Source organism: Brachyistius frenatus, unplaced genomic scaffold (assembly GCF_029030835.1).
Source record: "Brachyistius frenatus isolate BFR_SWC_R1_liver_20210118 unplaced genomic scaffold, ASM2903083v1 Contig_270, whole genome shotgun sequence".
Classification (NCBI taxonomy): domain Eukaryota; kingdom Metazoa; phylum Chordata; class Actinopteri; family Embiotocidae; genus Brachyistius; species Brachyistius frenatus.
In genome coordinates, this window is record NW_027210869.1 from 85,435 (window position 1) to 112,056 (window position 26,622).

Below are 26,622 nucleotides of genomic sequence, written 5' to 3' on the forward strand. Positions count from 1 at the left end.
CAAACTGGGTGTAGATTGAAAGGAACAACTCATACTTGAAGCATTTGCACCGATCAAAGTCAGAGCGGTGTTAATTCAATTAAACACTGCTTACTGTCAAAGGTCATGTATACCGCAGTACCAGTATTATCATGATATACTTACATAGGTCTGTAGAGGTATTACAATGTCACTACACATGTAATTACGACCTTCTTAAGAATAAGTAGATGACAGTCGTTACAATAAACCTCCACAAAAAGGACAACAAACCAAGATGATCTCAAGGAATCAAGAATTAATAATGAAATTTGAATCTCGGTTTTTATGGCTTCATGGACAAGAAGTCATTATAAATGTTTTCGTGTTCTAATGTTCTAATTTAAAATTTGCTAAATTCTCCAACTGAACAAACTCAATATGCTGATAACAATTATATGAGTGACAAAGATCCCCAGAGAAGCCGATAGTTGGAACTTGTGATGAAACGTTTCCCCAATGGTCCGTGCTATGTTTACACAAAGTGGAACATTTGATTTCAAAGAGATTATGTTCAATTGATGTTATTGCAGTGTCGTTAAGATTGTACAAAAAGATGTACTCAAGTGTGCTCTACAGTACAACACTCCTGTCACCTTTTGGATCCTTATCCAGTATTATTCGTATCAGTTTAATTTCCCAGAGGGATTATGATATTAGTTATTTCTCTCTTAGCAAAGGTTTAAGTATACGCAGTTTAGACATTTTTTAATTACAATGTTGACGTGATCATTAATTTTGTTCTATTTGTATGCAAGGCTCTCCCTTACCCTCACTTCAGACAGTTTCTTTTTGATGGAGGTGGAGTCTCCTGATGTATCAGACCAATGATGTAGCTCCTCCCCTGCCGTCATCAGCCAATCAGTGAGCTCCCTGACTGCCTCCAGGTACTCCTGGTGCTCCAACACCACCGCCTGCGCCAGACGAACTCTCTCCTAGAGAATGAACGCAAAAAAAATGTCACTCCTTGGTTTGGATGCTGGAAACAGTTTGAGCAAGCTAAAAGAGGTTCACAGTCTTTTATTATCTGTATTAGGGGATAAAGTAACATTCTTTGTACCTCCACCAAAGCTGTGAGGTCGTCAAACTGCACCTGCAGCTGTGTGCGGGCGCCATGGTTAAAGCTGGCATCGCCAGTCTTCTTGAACAGTTCTCTGGCTTTTTCTTCCAGGCTCGACAGCGCCATCTGGTGGTCTTCCAGGTCAGCCAACAGGGCTCTAAGTCTCTCGAGCTGGGAGGCCTTCTCTCTGGGTCCTGGCTGGGGTGTGAGAGGCGCGCACACCTCCCGTTCTACAGCCTCCATCCAGCACCGCAGCTGGGCAGCACTCTCCAGGTATCCTCCCCACTGAGACACAGTCCACTCTAATCGACTGGAGAGAAGACAGTGGATCTCTGTTTATGTCTGTGACTTGCATGTATGGTATTTTATACAATTTGAATAAACATGTAGAGTTTCCAACATGTGGGCAAAATTGTTAAAATAAGCTAAAATAAAGATCAGCCATTTTAAAGTGTAAAAATAACACAATTTAATGATCAATGAACACTTAATAGTTTGGTGTGTAATTAACATCAAATTTATATAGTTGTTAAAAAAATGTGTTAAGTGCCAGAAAAGATGACATTTTTATACAAATGTATGTATATGTAATCTGGTTACTTTAACCCAGATAATCCTGGAACATAAAACATGTTTTTACTGTATAATAATACATATACCTTTTTTACTGTCCTACACAGCAACAGTGTAAATTTCAAACACGTGACATGGGCAAAAAAAAAAAAAAGTATTGTCAGTAATACTGGCTAAGTGCCTTTATCCCCTTTTATCAGGAGGTTCAAACAGACACGGACACAGACACACACCCGTAATTTTCTTTGCCATCTGTTACCCCTGCATGCACAAATGACGCCAATATCCACACACTCACACACACATGCACCTCCACCTCACCTGCTACCCCTCGCCTCCTGTTATCCCTTTCCCCTTAAAACACACACACCCCATGTGTGACCCACTGTTTGCCATCCACCACTTAGTCCCTAATGAGATCAATTTTCTTTCGAGGAGGGGCCATAATTACTCAATTAAACACAGACACACAAGCCGACGCGTGTGCACGCTGCCGTGCACCCACACACACACAGAAGTGCACACACTAAGATACATCAATCAGCGTTAGAAAACGAGACAAATACTTCTCATTATGTATTTAACCTAATGGTAATTAATAGAAATGACACATCATTCTATCACGATGGAAATAACCTGTTCCCGAGAGAGAGGAGTTTTTGGCACACGGATAAATGGCCTCTAAAATTTCCGTGGGTAAATGTTTTAATGGCACACGAAAAAGGAAAACAAAACAAAACAAAAAAATCAAAAACGGCAGAGAGAGATTTGTTTACAGTTGAAACAGCACAGTTAAGAGTGAGTGTACGCACTGGCAGAACAATTAGTTAAAGGCAAGGCCGCTTCTTTTGGAATTAGGTTGTCAAGTGTACCCATTTAGTAGCCTTAATATAAATGGGGATGATACAAGAGTATACTCCAGGTGAGTAGTCGTACCTGTGGCAGCTCATGGCGGTCACAAGCAGAGTGGCCCACGCATCCTCCACTTCCTGTAGCTGAGAGCGGACCACTTCCTGACCGGCAGCTCCATAGCTGCGCAGGGCCAGCTCACCCTTACCCATTGCCATATTCAGCTTGACCTCCCCCTCTCCCTTCAATAGCAGGATGTCCTGTGCAAACAGAGCATGGTCTTGGTGAACTTAATCAGAAATTACCATTAAAAACGTTCTCAAGTAAACAGCCCCCTCTTGTGTTCACTGGAACAACTGTATATTATAAAAGAAGTACTGTATATCCAAAAAAGCTCTATCAGAGTAAAATGGTTATGTAAAGAGGAATATAAGATATGTATGCTTGAAGATCCCAGCAATCCCTTCATGTATTTCCTCGTATATCATATTAAGGAAAATTACAGATAAGTATAGTCTTCGAGCCAAACTCCCCTCTCACCTGCACAGTCTCCAGCCTCTGCTCTAACTGCTCTTTGGTTCCCATCGTGCTGTCTACTGTACCCAGTCGCTCCTGGATCTCCTCCAGCCAGGCCCACACTCCCTGGAGAGTGTCTCCAAAGGCCTGGCTCTCCTGGCAGCCTCGCAGCCTCTCCCTGGCTGCCTTCAGCAGGGCCTGGTGCTCCATCTGGAGATGGCCTGTCACTCTGACCTCTCCTCCTGACCCCCGACCTGCTTCAGACAGAGCCTGGGCCTCCTGACACAGACGCTCAATAGACTCCCTTAAAAGAGGAAATTACATATTATTGTTCTGAATATTTATCAGCTGATGCTATGGCAGGTATAACATATGGGCTCAGACAGCCTCGTATACAAACCTTCTTGTTATCAGTTCCTTATGGAGGATTTCCATCCTCTCCAGCTCTTCTGTGGTGTCTGGGGCTCCTTGCTGGCTCTCTGCCTCAAGAGCAAGCTCGCTCTTGAGGCTGAGATCCATCTGCTTCAGCCAGTCTCTTCTACTTTCCACACAGTCATCAAAACTAGGGCAGAAGAAGACAGAGGCATATTTATATTTGGATAAAATTCCTTTATATAAATGACATGAGACATGACAAAACTGGTGACTCACTTTTTCAGGAGGTCAATGCTCTCCTCCAAGTCCTCTTGGGTCTGAGAGCATCTGTCCAGGTAGTTCCTCCACTCTCTCTGACAGGAGGCGAGATTCTCTTGGACCTGTGCTGCTCCAGCTTTAGGCAGGTGGAGCTGGAGCCTCTTGGCCTCCTCACAAACCTGAGAGAGACGCTCTTCACCCTCTGATGTCCGCTCGACTGACATCTGTGGATGTAGGAAGAGGAACATGCCGCTGATAAAAAACTGCCAAACTGGAGAAATTAAGAGCCTCAAATCTGGACAGTTTTAGGTAACACACCTCCGAAGCTTCATGAACTTACAAGGAGTATTTTTTTGTCTTTCATCACAACCCCTTTAAGTGATTCTGAAATGTCTGTTAAAAACAAGACCAGTTTTATTTGTATAGTCCAATGATAACTGATTATAGTAAATTATATAAAATTCACTGTTAGTTAGTAACTTAAATATTTACTTTGATAAAATTGTAACTTGTACAAATGGATTATGGTCCAGCAAAGTTTGACCAACAAGTAAACTAACTGAAAACTAAGAGACCCATATATAGAGTGGAAAAGTGTGACATATAACAGTACCTTTAGCCTTTGTAATTTGGCTCCGAGGAGGGAAACATCTCCTGATTGGTTAGAGTACTCCTTCAGCTCCAAATTCAGATCTGTAAGCCAGGTCTGGAAGTCTTGGATGAGCTCTGCTCCGAGGAACACAGATGACAGATAAGCTCAAAGCAAAAGAAAAATATGCTGACAAGTTGGGGAAAACTGATGAGTGACAAATAAAGGCGGTACAGATTTAAAAGTGAAGGAAGCTGAAGGAGAATAGCAAGTAGAGGCAATGTGTTGAGGCAGATGGGAAGTGTGGGCGTGTCCACGCTGTGCAGAGCCAGGTTGCCTGGGCAACAAGCCCAAAATGGGTCCTGTGAGAGCAGATGTGACGAGAGCGACATTACTCTCTGAGGCACAGGTGTGTGTCGGAGTAATAAGAGTGTACCTAACAGTGTGTGTCAATGGAGTGTGGGTTGTAGTGGGCGGATTGAGTGTGCTCTGGGGAAAAATGTAGCATAATCAACACCAATATGTTGCACTACTAACACGAACAAATGATTTTCCTGCATGTACCGGTGCACTGTATGATTGGGTGATTATGAGATTTTAAGTGTTATTAAAATCAGAATTTCTCCTCATTCCAGAATAGGTTGTAGTGGCTACTTACTGTTACACAAATCCCTGAATGTATTTATGATAAAGATAAATTAAGCCCTCTTCATAAAGCATCCAATCAGGACTAAACTGACCAGTCATCTCTCTTACCGTTGAAGTGGAGCTGTAGCCCATCCTGCAGGTTGCCCCTGGTCTTGGCACAGCGTTGGGCAACAGTTTCTGTTCGCTTGGCAATGGAGGTGAGATCAGAGGAGAGTCGTGACAGCTCCTGAGAGGGATGTGACCTGCACAGGGCAGTCAGGGCATCTCTAGCCGAGTCCATGTCTGACCTCTGTTGCTGCACAACGCTCTGCAGGTCCTGTAGATTGACCGCAGAGAGAAATAAAAAGCTGTAGCTACAGGCTGGTAAAACAACACAGACGTGTCCTCGAAACAGAGTCTCTGCGAACTCAGAAGATGCTGTTCTCTTGTCTACATCTCTCCTCCTGAGGAAATCATAAGGGAGGTAAACAGTTCTCTTTTATATATATATGGTGTGTGAGTATAAAGTGAGTATAAAGTACATGTAGTTCCTCAAGTTTGTGTGTTCTTGTGCCACACACAAGGAAATGATAGCGCCATACCTTCACTGTACCAATGTCTTCAGGGGAAGTAGCCTCAGTGAGGTCTGATAAGGAACCCTCAACAGCCTCCAGCCGCTCGGCCATTTGGGACATGAGGTCCTCCAGTCGCTGCTTCTGGAAGCTGAAGTAGGTCAGAGTGTGTTTGGCCTGGTTGTACACTTCCTGTGCATGGGCCATTTTCTTCCTGAGATCTGACTCCAGGACCTGGTTCAATAAAATCAGTTATTATTGCCTTTTACAACCAAAAACAAATTAAGACATCATGTATGTTTAATTTTTAGTGCAGTGCCACGTTGGTTTATGTGCTCCGAAGCAATACAGTTTTGTGGAACAGTCCTTGTATGTTCCTCTTGTATACACTCTATACATATTTTTCCTTCAATTCAATTCAAAGTCGAGGCTGCAAACAAAGCATATGCAGACAACTCACCTACACAAATACAAATTATTATTTTTTTAAAATTATTTAAAAAAAACAACCAAACTTTAGGAAAAATTGAAATAAACTAGAAAAAGATTAATTACATTGAGATCTATAACAATAATGAGTCCACAGGAAGCCAACGAGGTCTAACACCATGAAGGCACATAGCATATTAAAAAATATAGCAGCTTTAATAATTCTTGGAAGCAAGGAACAGAAGTCCTTGTTTCATTCTATTACAATACTTGTTATAATTTAATGTAAATCAGATGGAGTTATATCTTTGAAGTTTTATCACACAAATTAATCCAAAATTAAATCACATCATTTATAGCAGTTATTACGAAAGTATTATCATAGTTACATAGATAAGTTGTAGCCTCTTTAGCATAATTTTATTGGATTCCTCCCATGTTTCTCTTCCACACCACATTCACCTGCATCTGTAACGGGGTCTCCTGCAGTCTGGCTCGCTCCTTCAGCTCCGTCACTCTCTCCTGCAGGACATCCAGCCTTTGCTCCCTCTTTTCAACCTCAGCCTGCAGATAGATCAAAGTGAAACACAATTAAATCACTTGCTCTATCACCTCACTGAACCTTACACTGTCATTATTCATGCTCTCTCTTCTGCCGACCACCCAGCGTGCTCTGACCTGAAAGGTGGCAAGCTGGGCCTCTGTCTTCTCCTTGTCGCTAAGACTGGCGACAGAGTCGGTGACATCAGCAATTGAGGTGGCGGTCCATTGGTTGATGTCCTGCTCCATGGCCTTCAGGTCCTCCCATAGTGAGACACAGTAACCAAGTCTCTCTGTGTTGGTTTGTATTTTCTCTGAAACCTGAAAGAACAGAGACTAGCTGTCCATCTGAGCACAGAACAGAGTACATCTCAATCAACAGGAGAGGGGGGTGTCTCTCTTTTGTCTTTGGGCTTTCTCCCTGTAAGGAGGGATGGTACGCTTTACAGGGAGATGGAGGGAAATCGAGGCTTAATTAGTTTGACAGATGTGGGAGTGAGAAGAGAGAGAGAGAGACAGAAAGGCAGATAACCTGTCTAGACTTGTTTATTTTTCTGTCTCATTTGTGACAGCTGAGCAGCCAACTAAATCCCAAAAGAGGAGGAAATGAAAAAAGCTGCAAATAAATCTCATTAAAAGAGCAACGGCGTAAGTGTTTGCCAGAGCTGGATTGAGGATGTCATAATTGATTTTTTTTTTTTTCATAAACAAGGTAAACAATGCAACATATTTCTACATACACTTCATATTCATTATCAAGTTTTAGCTCCAGTACAACAGTACTGACATCTTATGGAAAATTCTGTTGTGTATGTCCCAAAACTGGCTGAGGAGCTGTAGTATGTATATCTTTCTCTAAATAAAGTGAGTGACATCTGTACTAAAGCAGGCGCGTGGGGCATCAGGTAGCACTCACCACCAGCCACTGGTCTCTGAGAGCCTCCATGTCTCTCTGGATGGAGCCCGTGTCGGAGTTGGGAACCTTCTCCAGCTCTCTCTGCAGGTCCTCGACCGTGCTGATGAGCTGATCCATGTCTTCCTGTTTTCCTCTCAGCTCAGCTTGGACGGACTCATGCTAAAGGGACAGAGAACAGAATAGAAGGAGTGACAGTAAGCCACCACGAGAGGGAAAGCTACAGCACAAACTGGAGGGGAGGTTGTCTGTCTGAGATTTTAGTTCACTGATATGCATGAAAAACAATGCACGTTACAATTAGTGAAGCTAATTGTAATGTGCATTGTAATTACTTTTTTTGTAAACATTTCTCTGATAGAATAAGACCATTATTCTGCCTCTATTTTTCTGAGCTCATGAAAAGATGTTTTGGACACATGTGGTTTTAACAGGAGAGAAAGAAATCCAAGTTATCAGGGAAGTTACACATAATTTATATGCAGTAATGGATCTTTTTCGTGAAAAGTATTTGACTCATCATAGCAGAAAAATCACAGACTCAGCTAATTCAACTAAATGGTTCTTTTTAATGTTATCACTTACAAAAGAATGAGCTCCTTAAAAGAATGGACACTGTCTTGACTATAGCTCAGTGGACTACAACACAGTTTGAGGAATAAATCGAAGCATATGCCTCATTTGAGAAGAAAAATAAGAAAATTCAACAATTATTTTAATTTTTCAGAGAAAATTAAAATGCACAGACCCGTGTGAAAGTCCTTTTAGCCTCCTGAGCGTTGTGGTTATGGTCAGGCAAATTGTGAGCAACAGCCTGAGCGTTCTCCACAACCGTGGTGAGGTTTGACCTCAGGTGGTGGAACTGGCGGAGAAGATCTATCACAACTGCACTCTGCTCCTGACTGCATGTGAAAAGAGACAACAAAAGGTCAAAGCTAAGTGATAATAGAGACTAGATGACCAAAAACAAATACAGATTTTTAATGAGGCGAATAAGTCTAAATCAATCTCCGTCATCTGCCCTCCTTACCCATTGGTGATCAGAGTCCTGATGTTCTCCCAAGCGGTTTTCACCAGTGCTACCTCCCTGAGAGCTTCTCCTGCCAGCTCACTGTCTCTCCGGGCCAGCTGGTCTCCCTTTTCTTCTAACCACAGCTGGGAGTGCTGCAGGGACTGGAGCTCATCCTCTAGCTGGACAAAGAAACGCAGCCTGGGAGAGATGGATGCAGAAGAAAACAATGGGGATTACAAGCCTGATTCCAACACAATATATCTCATTTTACAGGAGATCATTTAAATGGATTTGTTTATCTGTAATTTGGCAGGAATATACAGTATATTCTTGAGGAGATGAGTGGGCCTCTGAATCAAAAGCATACAGGATGCATTTAAAAGTGAAAAAGTATTTTCCACTTTATATATCTTAGTACAACAAACCTGACTCAAAGATTTAGATATGACAGGTTTTAAACTGCAGCTGCACAAAAATGATCTTGTCATCTTGTATGTTTCTGAGTCAAATAAATTAAGCAAAAACTGCCTTTTACTCCGGCGGATGCAGCTCTATTTAAGTTGAGTTAAATGGAAAAATCTTGCTTTTCACGTGTATATGTTATTTGTTAAGTTATCAATATTTTCACCTCATACCTAAAAAGGGGATGTGCGAGCCTTAAAAAAGGATGAACATGCATGGGAGGCTTGGCTCAGGGGAAAAAGTGACTTTCAATGCTTTGTACAGTTTACAAAGTACTAATATCAGTATTGCTACTGGAATCATAATGTACTTATGAGCTCTTTTGCTGATGCAAAATGTTCTAATTTATCTGTTGGTCTAAAGTGTCCTGATTATAATATGCACACCTGTTTTGAAAGGCCTGTACAGAACTCTCTCTGGGCCCCTCCTGTCTCACATCGTCCTCCAGTTTCTTCAAATTCTTCATCACCTCCTCCCTCCTATCTCGGAAGGAGCTCCACAAGGCCCCTAAAGCATCCGCTTCACTTTGTCTCCAGCCCACACCCCTCTGAACCTCCTCCAGAACCATTGTGAGGGCAACTGCCTCTCCTCTGCAACATGTTCTTCCCTGAGGATGGCTCACATCTCTAGAGTCCCTCCACTGTGCTCCACACAGGTGCAGATGTGCCTTGCTCAGCTGCCCATCTAACCCGACTGCCTCAGCCTCAAGCCGGGCCACGTCTTTCGCCACCTCTCCTATTCCTTGATGCAGCTCTTCAGCTTTGGAGCGGTCCCAACTACCCCTGCCCTCCACAGCCTCATGAAGACGACGCACAGCATTAGCTGCTGCTTCATGCTTCTCGAGGAAAGTCTTCATTTCAGTCAGGCACTCTTTACGGAGGAGCAGGAGACGCTGGGATTCACTGAGGGGTTGGAGGCAGTCCTCCCTCCAGCCCTGGAGCTGCTGTTGGGCCTCTGGGGTTGAACCACAGAGCAGGGAGGACTCTCTCTGATGGAGAGTCTCTCTCAGCGATGCATCCTCCTGCAGCTGTGCCTCATGTTCCTGAAACAAGATGGTTCAATTAGACACATTTATATTCGCTCCAACAGCAATCAATATAAACGTGCTGACTGTAATTGCTCTAATATTCAAAGGCTGTAGAAGACATCACCATTGACAGCAAATCATTGATTTCTCACCTTCAGCTTAGTAATTGAAGCCTCAACATCAGCAATATTAACCTGGGAAGATCTTCTCAGACCAGACAGTAAGTTTTCACTCTTTTGAGTCAGGGTCAGCAGCGCCTGATCAAACTGCTCCAACTGTTGCAACTGCAAATCCAGCAGCTTAGACCTGAAGCAGAGGTGGAGGGCAGTTTGGATTAAGGATATGACAGTGATTATTGTTTTGACAAGTATTTAACCAAGACATATAACGTGGCAGAAAACGCAGGAAATCATTCATCCACTGGTAACCACGTAAAAATAATCTATATGAAATACCTGTGTGATATGCTGGTCTTCAGAGAGGCGCATCTCTCCTGTAGTCGTGTGACGTCGTCGCTGAGTTCTTGGATACGAGCTTCAGGTGCTGTGGGATGCAGACAAAGCCTGAGATTCACCAGACCCTGGAGGAGAGCCTCATAGGACGGTGTCTCCCTCTGCATTTCCTGGAAATGTAAATAAATATACAACAATTATGTCACTCAAAAACGAGACAAAGAAGAGAACAAAACTCTGAATTTATGAGGGCAAATAAGGAAATTTAAAGTGATTTTACCTGCACATTTTGTAGTTCATTCCTTAGCTTGACTTTATCTGCAGAGAGTAGTTCAGTGTCTGGGCAGCACACAGATTCACATCTGTCCAGCCAACTTTTCATGGATGAATTCTCCTTTTCATATCTGTAGATACAAATGTTGTATGTATTCAAATCAAAGAAAATGTAAGCAGCACCATCCTTAGAAAGTAATGAATGCTGATTTGATAATAGATGGATACCAAGAACAGCCAATAAAGTCAGTATAGACACAAAGCGATAATGTCTGTGTGCTATTTCTTTATCTGACCATGAGTCAGTATCAGTGACAGGGTCATAATGGGGCAACCATATCTTGCCAGAGCACCCAGTGCTCTCAGTAATCCCTCATACATATACCTGCTGGGGAGAGGATGAGGTCAACTACAGATAAACTCACATACAAACACAGACAAACATAAACCCAGCTGAAGTTCAGCACCAACAAATATAATTGAGTTAATTTAAAGAGAAAAAAAGAAAAAAAAAAAGAGCGTCACCACCTGGGTAAACACAAGCACCAAAGCTTTAGCACTTTAGACAGCTAACGTGACCGAATCATTATTTTCTCCTCACGAATAAGAAGCAATCACTCTGGTGAAAGTCTATTGTGTGACAAAGAAAGTGAAAAGAAAAGCATATAATTAGAATAGAAATGCAGCGGCTGACGGGGACAGACAGATTGTGCTAAAGACAAGATCTCGCTCTTTTACATCACAGCAAGAGGAGAAAATGATTCACAAAATCAAAAACGAAACTGGAATAGAGATGAGGATTCAGCAAAAGGAGCACAGGCACAATAAAAGGGGAAATAGCTATGTTAATACAATCAGAAGATACATGCGTGAGCACAGAACATAGATGATGGGGAAACATCTAAGTATAGGAATTGAAATCCTTTGGCAGCTGTTTAAAAATGTTTCTTTTAAAACATTTCTTCACGCATGTATTTCTTACCACATAATTATCACCAACAAACACTCTTTTCTCACTGTCTAACAATTCCGCTTCTTTTCAGACAGGTTAAGCATTGCCTTTTATGTACAGTGTAGATCATTTTTCAACTGGTCCAGTTTTCAAGAGAAATGCATAAAAGTGAGCATACTTTTCTGTTTATTGTACCTTTGCCACAGAGCTACGAGGCTCTCTAGTGTTGACTGTTTCTCTGCTGCCTTCCCCATTAACTGTCTCTGTTGCCTCTGGAGATTAGCCACCTCTTCCTCCAGCTGGCTGCCCTCTCCGAGCCTCTTCGTGGCTGAGCACAGAGCCATCAGCCTGGGCTTCAGCTGCTCTACACCCTGGCAGATGTCCTGGAGTAAATAGACATGTACTTGTGATCAACTCCACAATAGCTACCAGGTAAATGATTAAACATGCAACATTATAAAATGAATGCAAACACAAAAGGTCGATATTGATGTATCATGAAGGCATTAATCGTGTTGTTCTTTTCTTACCATGTGATCCTGGAGGTTTTTGTAGGTCTCTGATGATGATGTACAATATGTGATTGGACAGTCCAGTTTGTCTTTAAGAGCACTAGTTGTTTTCTTCACCTGATTAAAAAAATATGTTAGTTAGACTCATGGCTTAAAAACAATAATTATTATATTATTATTATTATATTATGAGTTGCTGTGAACCTGTTCAAGGTTATCATTGCATCTCTGCCTGTAGGAGGCGCTCTGGTTGAGCTGTATGCCAAGCTGCTCTGCTCTCCCCTTCAGCTCTTCCCAGTATCGCCTCGTCTGGATGAGTTGCGCCCGGATCCGTCCGGCCTCTCCAGGGGTCAAGAACCTGGACAGGGCCTCACAGTCAGCCTCCATTTGGGCAAGAGCTGCCCTCCTCTCCTCTAAACTGTCCCCCACCGCCTGGAGAGACACAACAGCAGAGGAGTGATAGAGAGGGAAAGCAAATGAGAATCATTGGAAGAAAAATTACAGTATAAAAGTTGATTAGACGCATGTGTTTTCAAACTCACAAATAATCAAATGCAGCCTTAGGACTTCTTAAGTCCTGTTATCCCACATTTTTGGAAAAATGTTTTCCTAAAGACCATCATGAGATTGACAAGGCAGAGGTCTGGCGAGCCAAGATTATATTTTATCCAATGTGATCAATTTATTTTCTATATGCTTGACTTTGCTACAGCTCTGACCCAATTTCCCCTTGGGGTTAGATTAAAATTTCATTTCATTTTCTTTACTCTTAATCGTAATAATTTTGAGGTCACACTGATACTGAACACTACAAGACACACGACCACCAGACTCGTTTTAATCACAGCAGCTAAAAAAAAAATGTGTGGCTGATGTAAAATTGTATTTGTGAACTTAAGAAGATTATTGAAGAAGTTAAAAATTACCAGAGGGTAGAGGCAGTTTTGGGCATTTAAATGTCTCGTCTCTGAATCACCCCCAAACAAGGTACAGAATGAAATGCTGGGATAGAAATAGACACCTGACATACCTCTACAGTGCTGATGTGTTTATCTAAAGGATCTGAGGAGGAGCTGGTGCTGATGGCCCCCAGCTCCACCTCTTTCTCATTGATCCAGAGAGAGAAGGCCTGTGATTCGCTGCTGAAATGCTCCCACCACGCACACATCATCTCCAGCTGGACAACGCTGGAAGATACAAGATTATAGTCAGGACCTCCAGGTCATAATGCAGGAATGAGAACAAACAAATGCACAATAATACAAGTGCAAACAGCAGACAGACACCATGTACTATACGAAGGTGGATCAATACGTTCCGAGACTGCTCCTCTTGCGTGTGAACGGAGCGCAGCATCATGATGTGCACGGAGCACAGGGAAGATGTAACTTTGAGTAAGTACTCCAAGTTTCGTTGCTTAATTAAAATCAGCAGCTGAATTATTCATTGCTTTTGTGAGCTGTGGTCCAGTTGCGTCTCCGATATGTTATGTCCCTGATATTTAGGCAGAAAGCGCACATCAAAGTTTGTGACAAAATATTCCGGGACAGACAGAAGCAGCGGGGAGCCAAATCCGTTGTATAGCAGTGGTTGTTTTCAACGCACTTTGAGCGGCCGCATTGTCATATTGGAGAAATCAAGTGCCATCATTTGCAGTGAATGTTATTTACGGTAGAACTCTGTGTTGACAGTCTGACCCTGGACACATTCACAGTGCACATCCCCGTGAATGTCTCAAATGACCGTCTCAATAAACATTTTTGTTGTTGCACGGTAATTATTGCCTGAATCTATTTTTGTTTGACAAAGCTACTGCACTGTACAGTATACAAGGTGATGGGAGGCTTGAGATGAAGATGAAACATACTTCTTGTTGAGGTGGTCTTGAAGTTGCATGACTGCGTCGCTGGTGGACTGGGCCTGCTGTAGAAGAAGAGTCTCATTCTTTGGACCAAGCTGAATATCTACTGCCTTCTCCAAGAGGAGATCTGCTTGTACAGAACACTCCTCAACCTTTGTGAAGAGCTCCTAAAGATGAAAAATAAGCCATTACAGAAAATACAGGCCATACTGAACATGCATGACTGCACAAGCACACACTTATTCTGCACATACACACCTTGTTATTTTCCAGTTCAGTTCTTACGCTGTCCAAGCTGTTGAAAATAAGTTCTTTGTGTAGTTCATTGTTAGTATTGCTGATAAACCTCCAAACTGTTTCTCTTTCCGCTTCAAAAATTTGCCAAGAACTTAAGGTTTCCTTGAGGAGATGAAGAATTAAGAGAGCAATGTTAGTAGGCACAAATTCATACAAGATCAATACATGTAGAATCTCACACAGGTGGGTACTGCAAAGGTTTGTATCATTCTACCAAACTAATCTTTCAGAATACATTTTTAAACATTAATAACCAAGTGCCTGAACAAAACCTGCCTACTTCTATCTCTGCAGCAATTTAATATAGTTAGTCTCAAAAGAATCAAACACCAAAATATGACATTTAATACTGATGCTTAAATGGTTAACTTAAGGTATTTTAAGGTGGTATCTTGGCAACAAAGACATTTTCATGCAGAAACATTTTCGGATGAATGCGAAGACAATGACAGAAGTGTATAAAGAAATCCCAAGACAACAGACAAACAAAATTGAAGTACCACAAAACAAACAATATCTGGTTAAGGTTTAGCATGGACCAATCAATGATCACAGCATGTGTGGACCATTAGTGACACTCACACATGCAAACATCAGCACAATGACATGAGAAAAGTCCAGGCGCTCTCTACCTGCAGGCTGTGCTCCTTTGCTCCTGATTTGTGGTCAGCCTCGCTGAAAGCTCCCTCCAGCTCCCGCAGAGACTGACTGAGCACCTCCCCTTTCTGCAGCTGGCGGCAGTGGGACACCAGGAGCTCGGCCTCTCTCCTGTTAGCGTGCAGGCGCTTTAGGTGTTGCTATAAAACGGCAACAGACAAGAAAACTACATGTCAGATGACATGATCCATTTGTAATGTTCTTCGCTCAAATCAGCCATAACATCTACAAATAATTACATGGTTTTTATATATAAAAATGCCTTATAAGACAGAAACTGAAACGTGCCTCTGCACTCCACACACCTGGTGAATGAGGTGAAGTTGTTTGGCCTCCTCCAGGCCCTCAGCATTCAGAATCCTGCTAGTCTGCTCCTCAGCCTCCTTTTGGGCCCTCAGAACCTCCTCCAGAGCGCCATGTACCTCATCCCTCAGCTCCTCATACTGGAACATAGCAGAGCCCTCCTCCCCCAGCTGTGGCAAAGAGGCAAAGGATCAGATTTTGTTGAAAAATCACAATGAGAGAATACGATTTTTAACTCTTATCTTGGACTACCTGACAGAGTGAAGAAAAACTGCCCGCAGGTCAGTTGAGAGTTTGGCCAGCAATGTTCTCTGTCTCTGGACCTCCAGGTCAGAGCTGACCTCAGACAGCCCGGCGAGCCGGCTCTTTAGCCACAGCAGGCTCTCCTCTCGGGCGTCCACCGCTTCCTGCAGCACCTGGAATTGATGGACGGGAATGCACTTTTACTGAAGTTTAACCGTGCTGAATAATAACTTTATCTCTGCAGCAAATACAGGGTGCTGGCTCACCTGAACAGCAGCATCCACTTGTTCCTGATGATGGGAACTTATTGCCGTCTCTCTCAAGAGCCTAACTTGCCTTCTCTGAGATGAGATCCAATCAGAAAGCTCGCAGAACCTAAAAATAGAACAAGGAGCTTCTACTTAAAGTCATCAGATATACTGTAAGTACTTTGAAAGTGTGCTTTTTTTGTCCATTTTTACCTCTCGTTCCACTCTTTCCATTTATCAGGGTGCTGCTCCAGTTTGAGGTGGGTGCTTTTTATTTTCTCTGTAACCTCTTCTACAGCCCTTCTGGTGGCGTCAAGCGTTCGATAAGCCGGGTCGTTGTCAGGTAACTTATGACACAGATCCTCCATGTTTCTAATCCTCTTCTCACACAAAGTCAGAGGTTTGCGTTCCCTGAAGAAAGTCTGGAGATATAAAAGGACATGTTGAAACGTGAGAGGCTCCAGAATAGCGACGTTGCCAACGTTAAGTGATTTTGTCTTTCTCTCACTCTCGGTTTAATCTGTTTTAAGTTTCTACCAAATCCGAGGCTCACTCTGTGCTCTTTGATCACTCGCTCACTGGTGCAGGTGCCTGACAAGGCTTGCATTTCTCTGTCCAGCTCTGCTCTGCAGTCTTGTAGGCTCACAGCCACTCGGTTTCGCTCCACCTCCACTTTCAGATGGAGCAGGTGAGAGGGGACCTCACCCTGGATGTCCTGTAGAAAAGACAGAGGAGACGCAGAGCATCGGAGACATTCAGTGTCGCATTGTGTCTTTGCGAGGTTGCATTGTAATCTAACTGGTACATGTTAATTGGAAACAGACTGGAGGGAACTCTATCAAAGCCAAGGGTCTTCCTGGTTACGTTAATGAAGTATTGGCTATGTGCCCCCAGAGATGTACAGTAATTAGTGAGAGCATTAAAGCATGGTGACCTCTGACCTTCCAGTGTTTGTGCAGCCTACGGACAGTTTCTTGAAGCCCCTGTTGTTCCTCCTGTGGCAGGATGTCCGTCAGCTCATCACACGCTTTCAAAAACACACTCAGCACCCGCTGGTCCAGTTGGCCGAAAAAATCCTACATCATAAAAACATAAGACTAAAATAAGAGCGGTAACTCAAAACGGTTTTAGTTCTATGACAGACAAATATATAATGGATTTAAGGTTAAAGCTGAGCAGAAAAAAGTAACAAATGAATATTAACACTGGAGCCCCTTCCACTAAAACATAAATGTAGGTAATAGTAATGCAGTTCTGCAGATTAGCTGTAGTCTTCATGTACTCGTTTTGCTTATAGCAAATTCAATCTTACAGTGTGTTTCTTCAGTAACTCCTCAGCATCTCCCGTCTCTCTCAAGCAGCCCTGAGATTTCTTCAGCACTCTCTCCAGCTCTTGTTGGGATTCCTCAAACCTCCTCCGTAGGCAGTTGTTGGCCTCTTCCTGCCTTCTCCATTCTCCGACTTCCTTCAGCAAAGCCTAACAAGATGAATGGCAGGTAGAAGTCATCGTAGCGGGCCTCTTTGGTAATATTGTGTAATTACATTGTTTGTCTTATATCAAGCTCATGAATAAAGAGACATGTGGACAGGTCTAATGTGCACATTTACCTCCCGGGCGTTTTGATGTTCTTGTAATCTCGTTAATATAATCTGCAGTGTGGCTGATGTAGACTGTGAGTGGCATTCTGGTATGTGTAGATTTACACTATACTCTATGTATAATACTCACCTGTGCTGAGCTCTGTATTTCAGCAACTCTCTTTTGCAGCAACGACAGGTCGAAGTTTCGGAGCACCTTACTGGTGGAGAGCGCCTTCTGCACAGTGTGGTGGTTCCTCTCGATCACTGACAGACATCGCTTACAGCTTTGCTGCTGGTTTAACAAATCCTGAGATAGTTGGAGAAACAAAACAAACACAGATATGTTAAGTGATCTAATAAGAATACAATCTAATATTCTAAAGCTTTTGTCATATAAGCAAATCCCTTCCTATCAGTATTGTCTTTACAAAAATGTTTGTTAAAAATGTTTGTATTCACATATTATTTTAATATGTAAAAAAATATATATATATATTCCACAGGGAAATAAAACAGACACACCGAAAAGCAGTTTGAGCAGCTCACTACGTATTGTTGCAAATTTGATTATTATTATGATGCCACTAGTTGCATGAGTGACCAGACGGCCTAAACCAGGGGTCTCCAACCTTTTTTCCTCTGAGAGCTACTTTGACAAAATGAGCTACTCATACAGCTCTCGGACACAATAACATTTATTCACATAGCTGAGCTCCACCAAACCAGCTGAATAAGCTTCTTTTATGTGAACACACACATGGAGACTCCTGGACTCAACAAACCCCCTGCTTAATCAAATTGTGCAACCCACTTATTTGATTGTGAGAATAATGGGGATGTTATCTGAGACATTCATCATAACTGCCAATTAACTGGAGAACTGACTGCACAAGAGCAGAATAAAAGCCTAAAAATGAAACCCTTGTCGTAAAAAACACATTTTCCTTTCCAGTCAAGCCTCTATCTGATAAGTATTCCCATAAATTTAATCAATTCGATGTCATCATAGCTAACCTGCCACTTGTTTTTTTGCTGGGCCTGTGCCTGTGAGTCGGAGTCTCTCGCAGCAGAAGTGATGCGACTCGCCCGCTCCAGGGCCTGATAAAAAGCATTGATGTGTTTCTCCATCTCCTCCAACAGTGGCAGGAGGACATGACACTCCCTCACAAGGGAAGGACACCGCTCTCTCACCTAGAGACATTTAAAACAGGCCATTAAGCAAGAACATGAAAAATTACAACGGGGAGTGATTAGAAGAAATATATACAAAAATTAACTTTCATCAAAGAGAGTGTTGCTTTAAAAAGATGACTTGAGATAGATGAACTGTCGTATGACCCTTCATGTTTGGCCTTAAATCAGTCCTACCTTGCTCAGCTGACTTTTAGCTGTTGCCATAGTTGCCATGACCCTGGCAGCCTCGTCCTGCGGTGCATCCTTGGCAAGGAGCTGAGCACTGCGGGCAGCCAACTTGTATTGTGTCTCCATGGCAACCACCTTTTGCTTGGTATTCTGAGATGAGACGTGCAGGTAAAGGGTCATCTTCGACGATATTAAAGTGAATGCACATCAGTCAAAACCGCTTTCAGCAATAAAAACTGCATGTCACACGGTTATTTAATCTGCAGCTTTGATTTCAAAACGGCAGTGACATCTTTCTTGTGGGTTTGTGTGTGCAAGGTTACAAGGTAGTTAAACAGTTGGGGAAAAAAAAAAAAAAAAGCCTGGGAAGCTATTTTTAATTCAAAACATTGTATTTCATGCACCTTGCAATTAACTTTCATATTTCTGCCCAAATGTAAACAAAACAGTGATCCAATCAGCTTATGATTCACCACTTCCTGAATGAAAATGGAACATGAAAAGTTACATTCATGCTTGGTGCTATTTTAAGTATCTTAACTTTCTAATGCTGCGTGGATTTAGAAAGCTCCAGCAAGCTGGGCACTAAAGCTGATGTTGTGCTGCTACTAACTTACGACACAATTGTAGAAATCATAATAAACATTTTCTGGCAAATGTACAGAAATCTCTGCAAATGTTTGGGGTTGTACTTTATTGTCGTGCTGTTCCGACCTTTGCATATGATAGGCGATCTGTCAGTTTGCTTTCCTCACCTCCACATCCTGCAGAAAGGCTCTGACGTTGAGGAAAGACACTTGAACAGGAACATTCAGTTTGACCTCTGCTGTGTCCAGCAGCTCTTTCAGCACCCACACAGACTTCAGGTGGTCTTTCCTCCACTTCTCCAACTCATCTGTACGGGCGTACTGCAGGGAAAAAGAAACAGAATACAGAATTTTTGATCAATTTTAATGAGAAATATACCATTTGACCAAATTCTGCTTTTTGTTTTTAGACCTCGTGGTTTTTTTCATTCGTTACTTGTTTGACTTTGAGGAAAAGGTCTCGCCATCGTCCGTTTAAAAGAAGCAGCTGCTGCTTGAGATCGAGTGACACGGTCTCATCACATGTTTCAATGAGAAAATTCCCTGCGTCGTTCATAGCCGCATGCAGATTCATCCAGTGGCTGAGATTCCTGAAAAACTCCTGGAATAGAGACAGACTCATTAAAAAGAAAGAAAGAAACTAAGAAAGAAAGAAAGAGACACAAAGAAATCAGGAAAAGCAAAGAAGGAGTGTCACAGAAAGAAACGACAAAGCTAATCAAAAAAGAAACAAAGAAGGCAATTCAAAGAACGAAACAAAGGAAGGACAATAAAAAAAAAAAAATGGGGTAATTAGCTGTCTAATCCTTGGTGGGGATGTGAATCTGTGGTAACCATGGCAATGCGACAACAGGAATATCCTCAGTGGCTTGTTCCAAGTCATAGAGATCATTTGATACTCGAGTGGAGACTGCTAATAGGATTTCGCTTACAAAACTAAATTCTTGTAACTGGGATGAAGTCTGAGGCATTTAAAGTCCATTAAATAAATGCGTGTATGAAAGGACTCTTAATCTTTCACGGAAAAAAAAAAAATGTAAGTATAAGGTTGAGTTTCCAACAGTATTAAGAGTCATACCCGTTTAGTGTTTTCTGGCTGGCTGAGAGCTTTCTCTGCATCCTCCAGCCAGGCCTGTAAGGAGGCCACAGTGGAGCTGTACCTGTCCCAGTTGGACAGCACCTCCTCCAGCATGCTCCTCACACTGCGCACCTCCATGGACAGACTCCTCCACTGAATCACCACCTCCCGCATGAACCTGCGCACTCCCGTCTCGCCTTCATCCACTGGAAGAGAGATACATCAACTTTATCAACAAGGATAGCTGGACATTAATAACCAGAAATGTTGCGCAGACATCAACAACAACAACAATACCAGTCATAGTAAAACACTGGATACAGGGGTCATTATAAACATACTGATCTTCAATATGATCAATATTTTGTATATGCTTGTGAATGTTTTTATGGATTTACTTAGAGCTTAAAGAGAAACTATGTACAACACAGTCTCACTCTTACGAATGCAAAGCTGAAATGGTTGTTTTGTAGTACTTGATATGACCAATAGCTTATAATGGCTGTTATTTCTGAGTCTATTTGATGCCTTGTGGACTCTTCACTACTTATGTTTCATAATAGTTTTAACTGTCATTTGTGACCATCGTTACAATTCGAGGTTACGTTGCTTCACTTTGGGCAGATGGCATGCATTTTCACAGAAACACCAGACCGAACAGCACGCTGAGCCTGGTGGAGTTACTGTGCACGCCTCTGCAGACAAATCTCTGACCCCAAAAACTCACTACAGGGAGATCTATCATCTGTGCTTGTGTGTTACATTTCTTCGGTGCAAACTCTCCAGTCGTGTAAGCCCTGTGCCACAAACTACTGTCAGCTAGTGTGGAGCTGTGAAATGAAGACCCCAAAAACAAATATACAGCTTCTGAAACAGTGATTAGATATCACAAACAGATGAGATCATCACCTCAAAATGAGCTTTTTAAAAACATTGAAATAACCATGGATCTATCCAATCAGAGGCCAGCATGCTGACGATAGCAACAAAGGGACTCGGTTGTGCATTATACTTCAGCGGTCGACCAATCAAACCTCAAACGTCCTGATTTTCTTGCCACACCTCACTTCTCTGCTCTGCATACCCTAAAGCAACAGAACCCTGAAACTTAATGAAACCAACAAGCTCGCTCAGTTTGTGCCCAGAGACCTGCAGAAGTGGAGCAGCCCCTAACTAGCAAATGGGGTCGTATTCCCCACTGAGAGCTGGAAGTGGAGGAACCTCATTTAGCTGTAGCCTGCAGACTTTCCTCTTCTACCAAATTGTAAAACCAGTCAGGGGCACACTGAGCGGCTGGAAGAGAAAGCCTCATTGGTTACTGTGTTGTTGAAAGGGGACAATAAAGTTGAGCTATGGTGTACAATAGTGAGAAATTTAGTGTTAGTTCGGGGGTATTGAGTCAATTTCAGATAAAAGTACCATCCAAAAGACAATAAGAAAATTAATGGTAAATTGACATATCTGCAGATATGTATCCCTTTAACAGTGCTGTTGGGATAAGGTCCTTGTGTGTAATGTGCCTAATCAACGAGAAGGACTGCTTTGTTGCAATAGTTACAATTTTATGTGATATTGACATCAATAGGAGGAAGCATTTAAATTTGTCAGGTATTTAATTTAGAGGGTTACTGTTTACAGTCTGGCTGTTATGTCAATAAACAGTTTTTCAGTTGAGTTCCCAGAATATTTACAAGATCATGAAAAAGTAATTTCATGATGTATCATGATATCTAAGACTGTTTACAGCTCGCACATGTTACTACTAAACAACAACAGGGTCTGAATTGAAAAAAAAAAAAACATTTGTAAATGCAAACCGATAATGTGCATTCCCAATCTCAGAGGGTTAATTCTTCGTATTAAAATAAAAGTTTGACTGTTCTATATATTAAATATCAAGCCATGAACTTACAATTGAACCACTCACCTGAGCTGTCTGCGCTGACATAAGCCTCCGCAGACTGTTTCAAAGACTGGAACAACACCTCGTAGTTTTCAAAGAATCGTTGCTTCTCCACAAATGACTGATGAGCAGAGAAACCATTAGGAAAATGTTATCACGTGAATTGACAAAGATGACAACAACACCACAATGGATACACAGAAGTCAAATGAATCATTAAAAATGAAGAAAGAAAATGTTCCATACTGTACATGCAAAGGAAACCTACACATCTAATACATTTCAGCACATCATTTAAGCCAATCAAAGGCTGAGTTTACAATATAATTGCGGAGCATCAGTTCCACAGATTCCTGTTGGCTGTATTTGATGATCCAGGATTTTAGCTTGGACTCGGCTAAAGTGAGGAAGGCCTGCATGTGATGTTTGTTCTCCAAGAACTCCATCTTAGCCAGGTGGATGCTGGAAAATGTAGAAACAAAGTTCATCCTAAAAAAGACAAAGTTCACACAGAGCATCAGAGCCACAGCTTTACCCTCGCATTCAAACATAATGTGAAACCATGCCGAGTGAGGTATAAATTTAATGATGGGCCCCTTAGAGCAAACATTACTATTGTTTAAAATTACCTCTCAGCCATGTCCTGGAGCTGGTCTGAGGGAACAGGGACTCCATCAACACTTCTGTCTTTATGGATTCTCTGAAAGACTTGCTGGTGACTTTCCAAACTCTTCAACACATCCTGCACAATGTAAAAAAATTAAAAAATCATACAAAACAACAGAGAAATACTCTGGACTAAACAATTGGTTTTCTGATTAGAAAATATTAGTAGAATAATGCACAGTGATGTACTGCTCTAAACAATTAACTTTTTTTTGTGAGGTTACCTTTCTCTCTGTGGCTTCATACTGACCTTGTGTTGCTCCAGGACTCTGTGTACAGTGCTGGCTGCGATGTCATGTGCCTGCTGGACGATGATCTCCTGTCGCAGGGCTCCTTCTGCCTCGTGCAGCCATGTCCCCACCGTGTCCAGAGGAGCTGGTAGAGACCTGTCCAGCTGAAGATGCCAGTCCAGTAGCTGAGATGAAAAAAAAACAGTTGAGATGTCAAAGAAAGGTTTTTATTCCTCTTTATTCATTTCATGTGAAAGAAGACAGCTGAATGACCAGCTCTTCGCACGGCACACACAATGTCTTTGATGCTCCAGTGAAAAGACATTTGTTGCAGATAAAACATTTACAACTGTAAACTGTTAATCATATGGTAAAAAATAAACAGATCATAAGGACATTTGATCACTTGATCGATTTCTGAGTTCAATAAAGATGAAATACAATAAAATAACCATAAATAAATATGACATCATTATATCAGTGGCATGTAGAGTACAAGGAAAAAAGAAAATTAAACTCAGATACGGTTGGAAACATGATGTCTCATAACGTCTTCAATTACATATGTTCTCACTTCTATTTTTTTCTGTTGCCTGAATGGCAATATAAAGCCATCATGTAAAGATTGTTGTCATGTCAAGACGAGGCAGACAAAGACTCCTGTTTCTCTCACCTTGTTGGAAATCCTCTCCCAGGCCTGCTTGACCAGAGCCTGATCCACGGTCAGCATCCCGTCCCTCTGAGAAGACTGCAAAGCTCCCTCCAGCTGCTTCCTCCTCATCTCCAGCTGGACGCGCAGACTCTTAAACAACTGGAAAGGACAAAAAAGGGATTCACACATCTCGATCCCATATGAAAGGATGTTCAAAAATGTTCAAGCTACACAATACAGACATCAGAAGAGGTGCTCCCTCACAGGTCAAATCCTCTGCACATTGGTGTCTAATCAGATCCTCATGTAATCATTGGCTAATTGCCTCTAAATATTGCCCGTCTGTCTGGCTTCAGATCCTCAGACCGCTGCAGAGGAAATGAGGATATCCCACATGCTGCTGAATATAGAATGTATCCCGAGGCCTGGTGGAATAAGCCAGATTGACTGAAAATATGACGGCTGCCGCCTGATCCCCACAGTGTAACGCCACTGATTAAGCTAATAATAGGAACGTCTGTGCTCAGTGTGCCCAGTTTAAACTGCACACACACACACACACACACACACACACACACACACACACACACACACACACACACACACACACACACACACACACACACACACACACACACACTGACAAACCTGGTACTGTTGAGCAAGATTGCCCTCAGTCCCCTGAGCCTGTGTTGCATCTCTCTCCAGCTGGTCGAGCCACATTTTGAGCTCCCTCAGGCTCTTTCGCTGCTCTCTCTGGGATCCCGGGATGGATGAGGAGTGGAGGGGTGAACGATGGGTGGAGAGACGGACGAGGATATTGGGATGTTCAAAGGAGAAAAAAATAAATAAATAAAAAAATAAAAGAAAGGAAGGAAGGGTATCACAGAAAGGGGAAAAAGAAGAAGTGGAAAAAGTTATTAGCCAGAGACGTGTTTGAGAAATTGACAAAAGGATGAAAAAGAGAAGAGGGATAAAGAGGGGGCAGAGAATGTACCGTTAAACATATGTTCCCCTAATCCTCTGTGTCTCCCTGCAGGACAAAACGTCAAAAATTCACAGCTGCCAAAAACACTCAGCTTAAACAGGGTACTTTGTCTGAGACCCCCCACTAACATTTCATTGGATTTTAAGTAACCATGACGATAATACTCCTGTAGAAAGTCCAAACTTTATTCTTAATGACAGCTTAAGACATTAAAGTTAATTCAAAAGGGAAATAGTCTATAACCTGTCATATTACTCGCCATAATTTCTGCCCTGGTTTTTATAACCAGTGTCACAGTTGCTGTTTATCTAATAAGTTAACACTTTGATGTTTTTATGTGAAAGCACAATGGCTAATTGGCCTTCAAGGCAAACATGAGCGTGTGACAAAGAACTGTCAACAAACAACAAAGCCGGTGTGAAACTCAACAACCACAAAAAGCCCAATCACTGATGTGAGACAACAAAACACAGCATGACATAAAAAGCCAGTGGCTGGTGCAGCTTTACAGCACATCACACAGCTCTGGATACTGTAAACCTTAAAAACAGGCAACCTCTGTTCACATGCTCTCCATCAAATACACTGTATCAGTGCACACTGCCGACGCCAGAGGCTTTCATTGTCATGCTAATGGGACCGGGAGCCTTAGCGTGAGGTGGTAATGTTCATAAATGGCATATTATACTGGACTTCCTTTTGTCATCAAGGCTCAGAAACCCCGGGGCAGGAATATCACAGCAGGTGAGATAAAGAGCCAATATTTGCATATAGGCTCAATTTTGACATGAAAAAACAATGTTTAATCTAATCCTTTCAGTGTACAGTAGGCAGTGATACAGCAGTCTAATAGGAGGGACAGACAAATAAGCATTAATCACATTTCTATGGAAACCATGAAGGTGCATGGGGACTAATTGCATTGAGCTGCAGAAAATGATTGAAAACCTGCCCCTGGGACCTTAAGTTACTCCATAACCTACCTCCAACATTTCCTCTATATCGCGAGGAGCAAGACCATGCTGTAGGAAAGATGACAGCACAACAACCACAGGAAAGCAGTCACCATACAAAATCACCAGAGAGAAAGACAGGGAGAGAAACGGAGAGAGAGAGATGTACAAAAAAGAAGGACATACAACACACATGACACTGAGTGAAATCAGCTCGTTTAAACCTACTTTGAAAATGACATAGCTGCAGCAGAGCAATACCTCAATTGTGCTTTCAGAAAATATAAAATTAAGCTAACAAAAATAAACCTAGGATAGACAAGTATCAAACAGTATTTGGACATGCAGCTCTGCACACTTCAGTTCAACATTAACTAAGCAAAAGGCTATCGCTAATGTATTATATCAATCATGGCTGTCTCAGAGTCTTACACAATCATGGTGACATTTCAAGAGAAAAACAAACATTTATAATGCAAAAAGACAGAAGGCAATGGCAGTGATGGGCACATCCAGACTGAGAAAAATCAGACAGCTGGTTACCTCTTCTTCTGGCTGCCCGGCCGAGTCGCTCTGCTTTCGGTCCGGGTGATGTTTCAGGAATTGAGCTACATACGTCATAACAGATTTTTCATCTGGTTTGTCTACATCGACATCTGAGGAGGAAACCAAACAAATGCAGTCAGCAGTCATATCCAGTGAAGGCCGACTGTAAATCCACTAACAGTTTCTCCCGGAGAAAAATAATGACCACTGATAGGAGCGGGTTTGTGAATTGATGTGTGGAGCAGCATCCTGAATGAAAACAATCCTCAGCATTTCAGATCAGTGTCCAAGTTTTGTTTGGAGGTTCCACAATGCTGAATCTCATGGCCTAATTGACCTTAATTATGTTGATGTCAAGCTTGATCTGTCAGAGTTCATTCTGAAGGGCAGGCGTGAAGGGGCACAGATGGTGTTTGGCAGTGAGGTGCACATCTGATGTTGATACAGACCCACCACTT

General features: G+C 42.2%; 1 protein-coding gene across 1 annotated transcript in view; it reads right to left on the reverse strand.

Moving 5' to 3' along the window:
- The window catches only part of syne1a (spectrin repeat containing, nuclear envelope 1a), a 119,801-nt gene that overhangs the window by 78,277 nt on the left and 14,902 nt on the right, over positions 1-26,622 (reverse strand). The window contains 47 exon segments of the mRNA XM_069721665.1: positions 789-953; positions 1,079-1,388; positions 2,588-2,760; positions 3,041-3,320; positions 3,417-3,578; positions 3,668-3,873; positions 4,263-4,375; positions 4,995-5,202; positions 5,468-5,671; positions 6,329-6,430; positions 6,545-6,727; positions 7,323-7,481; positions 8,068-8,221; positions 8,350-8,529; positions 9,180-9,835; positions 9,973-10,126; positions 10,276-10,442; positions 10,553-10,676; positions 11,693-11,880; positions 12,028-12,126; positions 12,214-12,441; positions 13,040-13,196; positions 13,877-14,037; positions 14,129-14,269; positions 14,800-14,964; positions 15,130-15,297; positions 15,380-15,396; positions 15,399-15,543; positions 15,637-15,745; positions 15,832-16,040; positions 16,172-16,333; positions 16,560-16,694; positions 16,931-17,095; positions 17,348-17,506; positions 18,214-18,390; positions 18,568-18,711; positions 19,317-19,469; positions 19,585-19,749; positions 20,227-20,432; positions 22,154-22,250; positions 22,450-22,618; positions 22,759-22,871; positions 23,046-23,210; positions 23,699-23,836; positions 24,326-24,433; positions 25,649-25,687; positions 26,162-26,274. Coding sequence (XP_069577766.1) covers positions 789-953; positions 1,079-1,388; positions 2,588-2,760; positions 3,041-3,320; positions 3,417-3,578; positions 3,668-3,873; positions 4,263-4,375; positions 4,995-5,202; positions 5,468-5,671; positions 6,329-6,430; positions 6,545-6,727; positions 7,323-7,481; positions 8,068-8,221; positions 8,350-8,529; positions 9,180-9,835; positions 9,973-10,126; positions 10,276-10,442; positions 10,553-10,676; positions 11,693-11,880; positions 12,028-12,126; positions 12,214-12,441; positions 13,040-13,196; positions 13,877-14,037; positions 14,129-14,269; positions 14,800-14,964; positions 15,130-15,297; positions 15,380-15,396; positions 15,399-15,543; positions 15,637-15,745; positions 15,832-16,040; positions 16,172-16,333; positions 16,560-16,694; positions 16,931-17,095; positions 17,348-17,506; positions 18,214-18,390; positions 18,568-18,711; positions 19,317-19,469; positions 19,585-19,749; positions 20,227-20,432; positions 22,154-22,250; positions 22,450-22,618; positions 22,759-22,871; positions 23,046-23,210; positions 23,699-23,836; positions 24,326-24,433; positions 25,649-25,687; positions 26,162-26,274 — 7,895 coding nt within the window.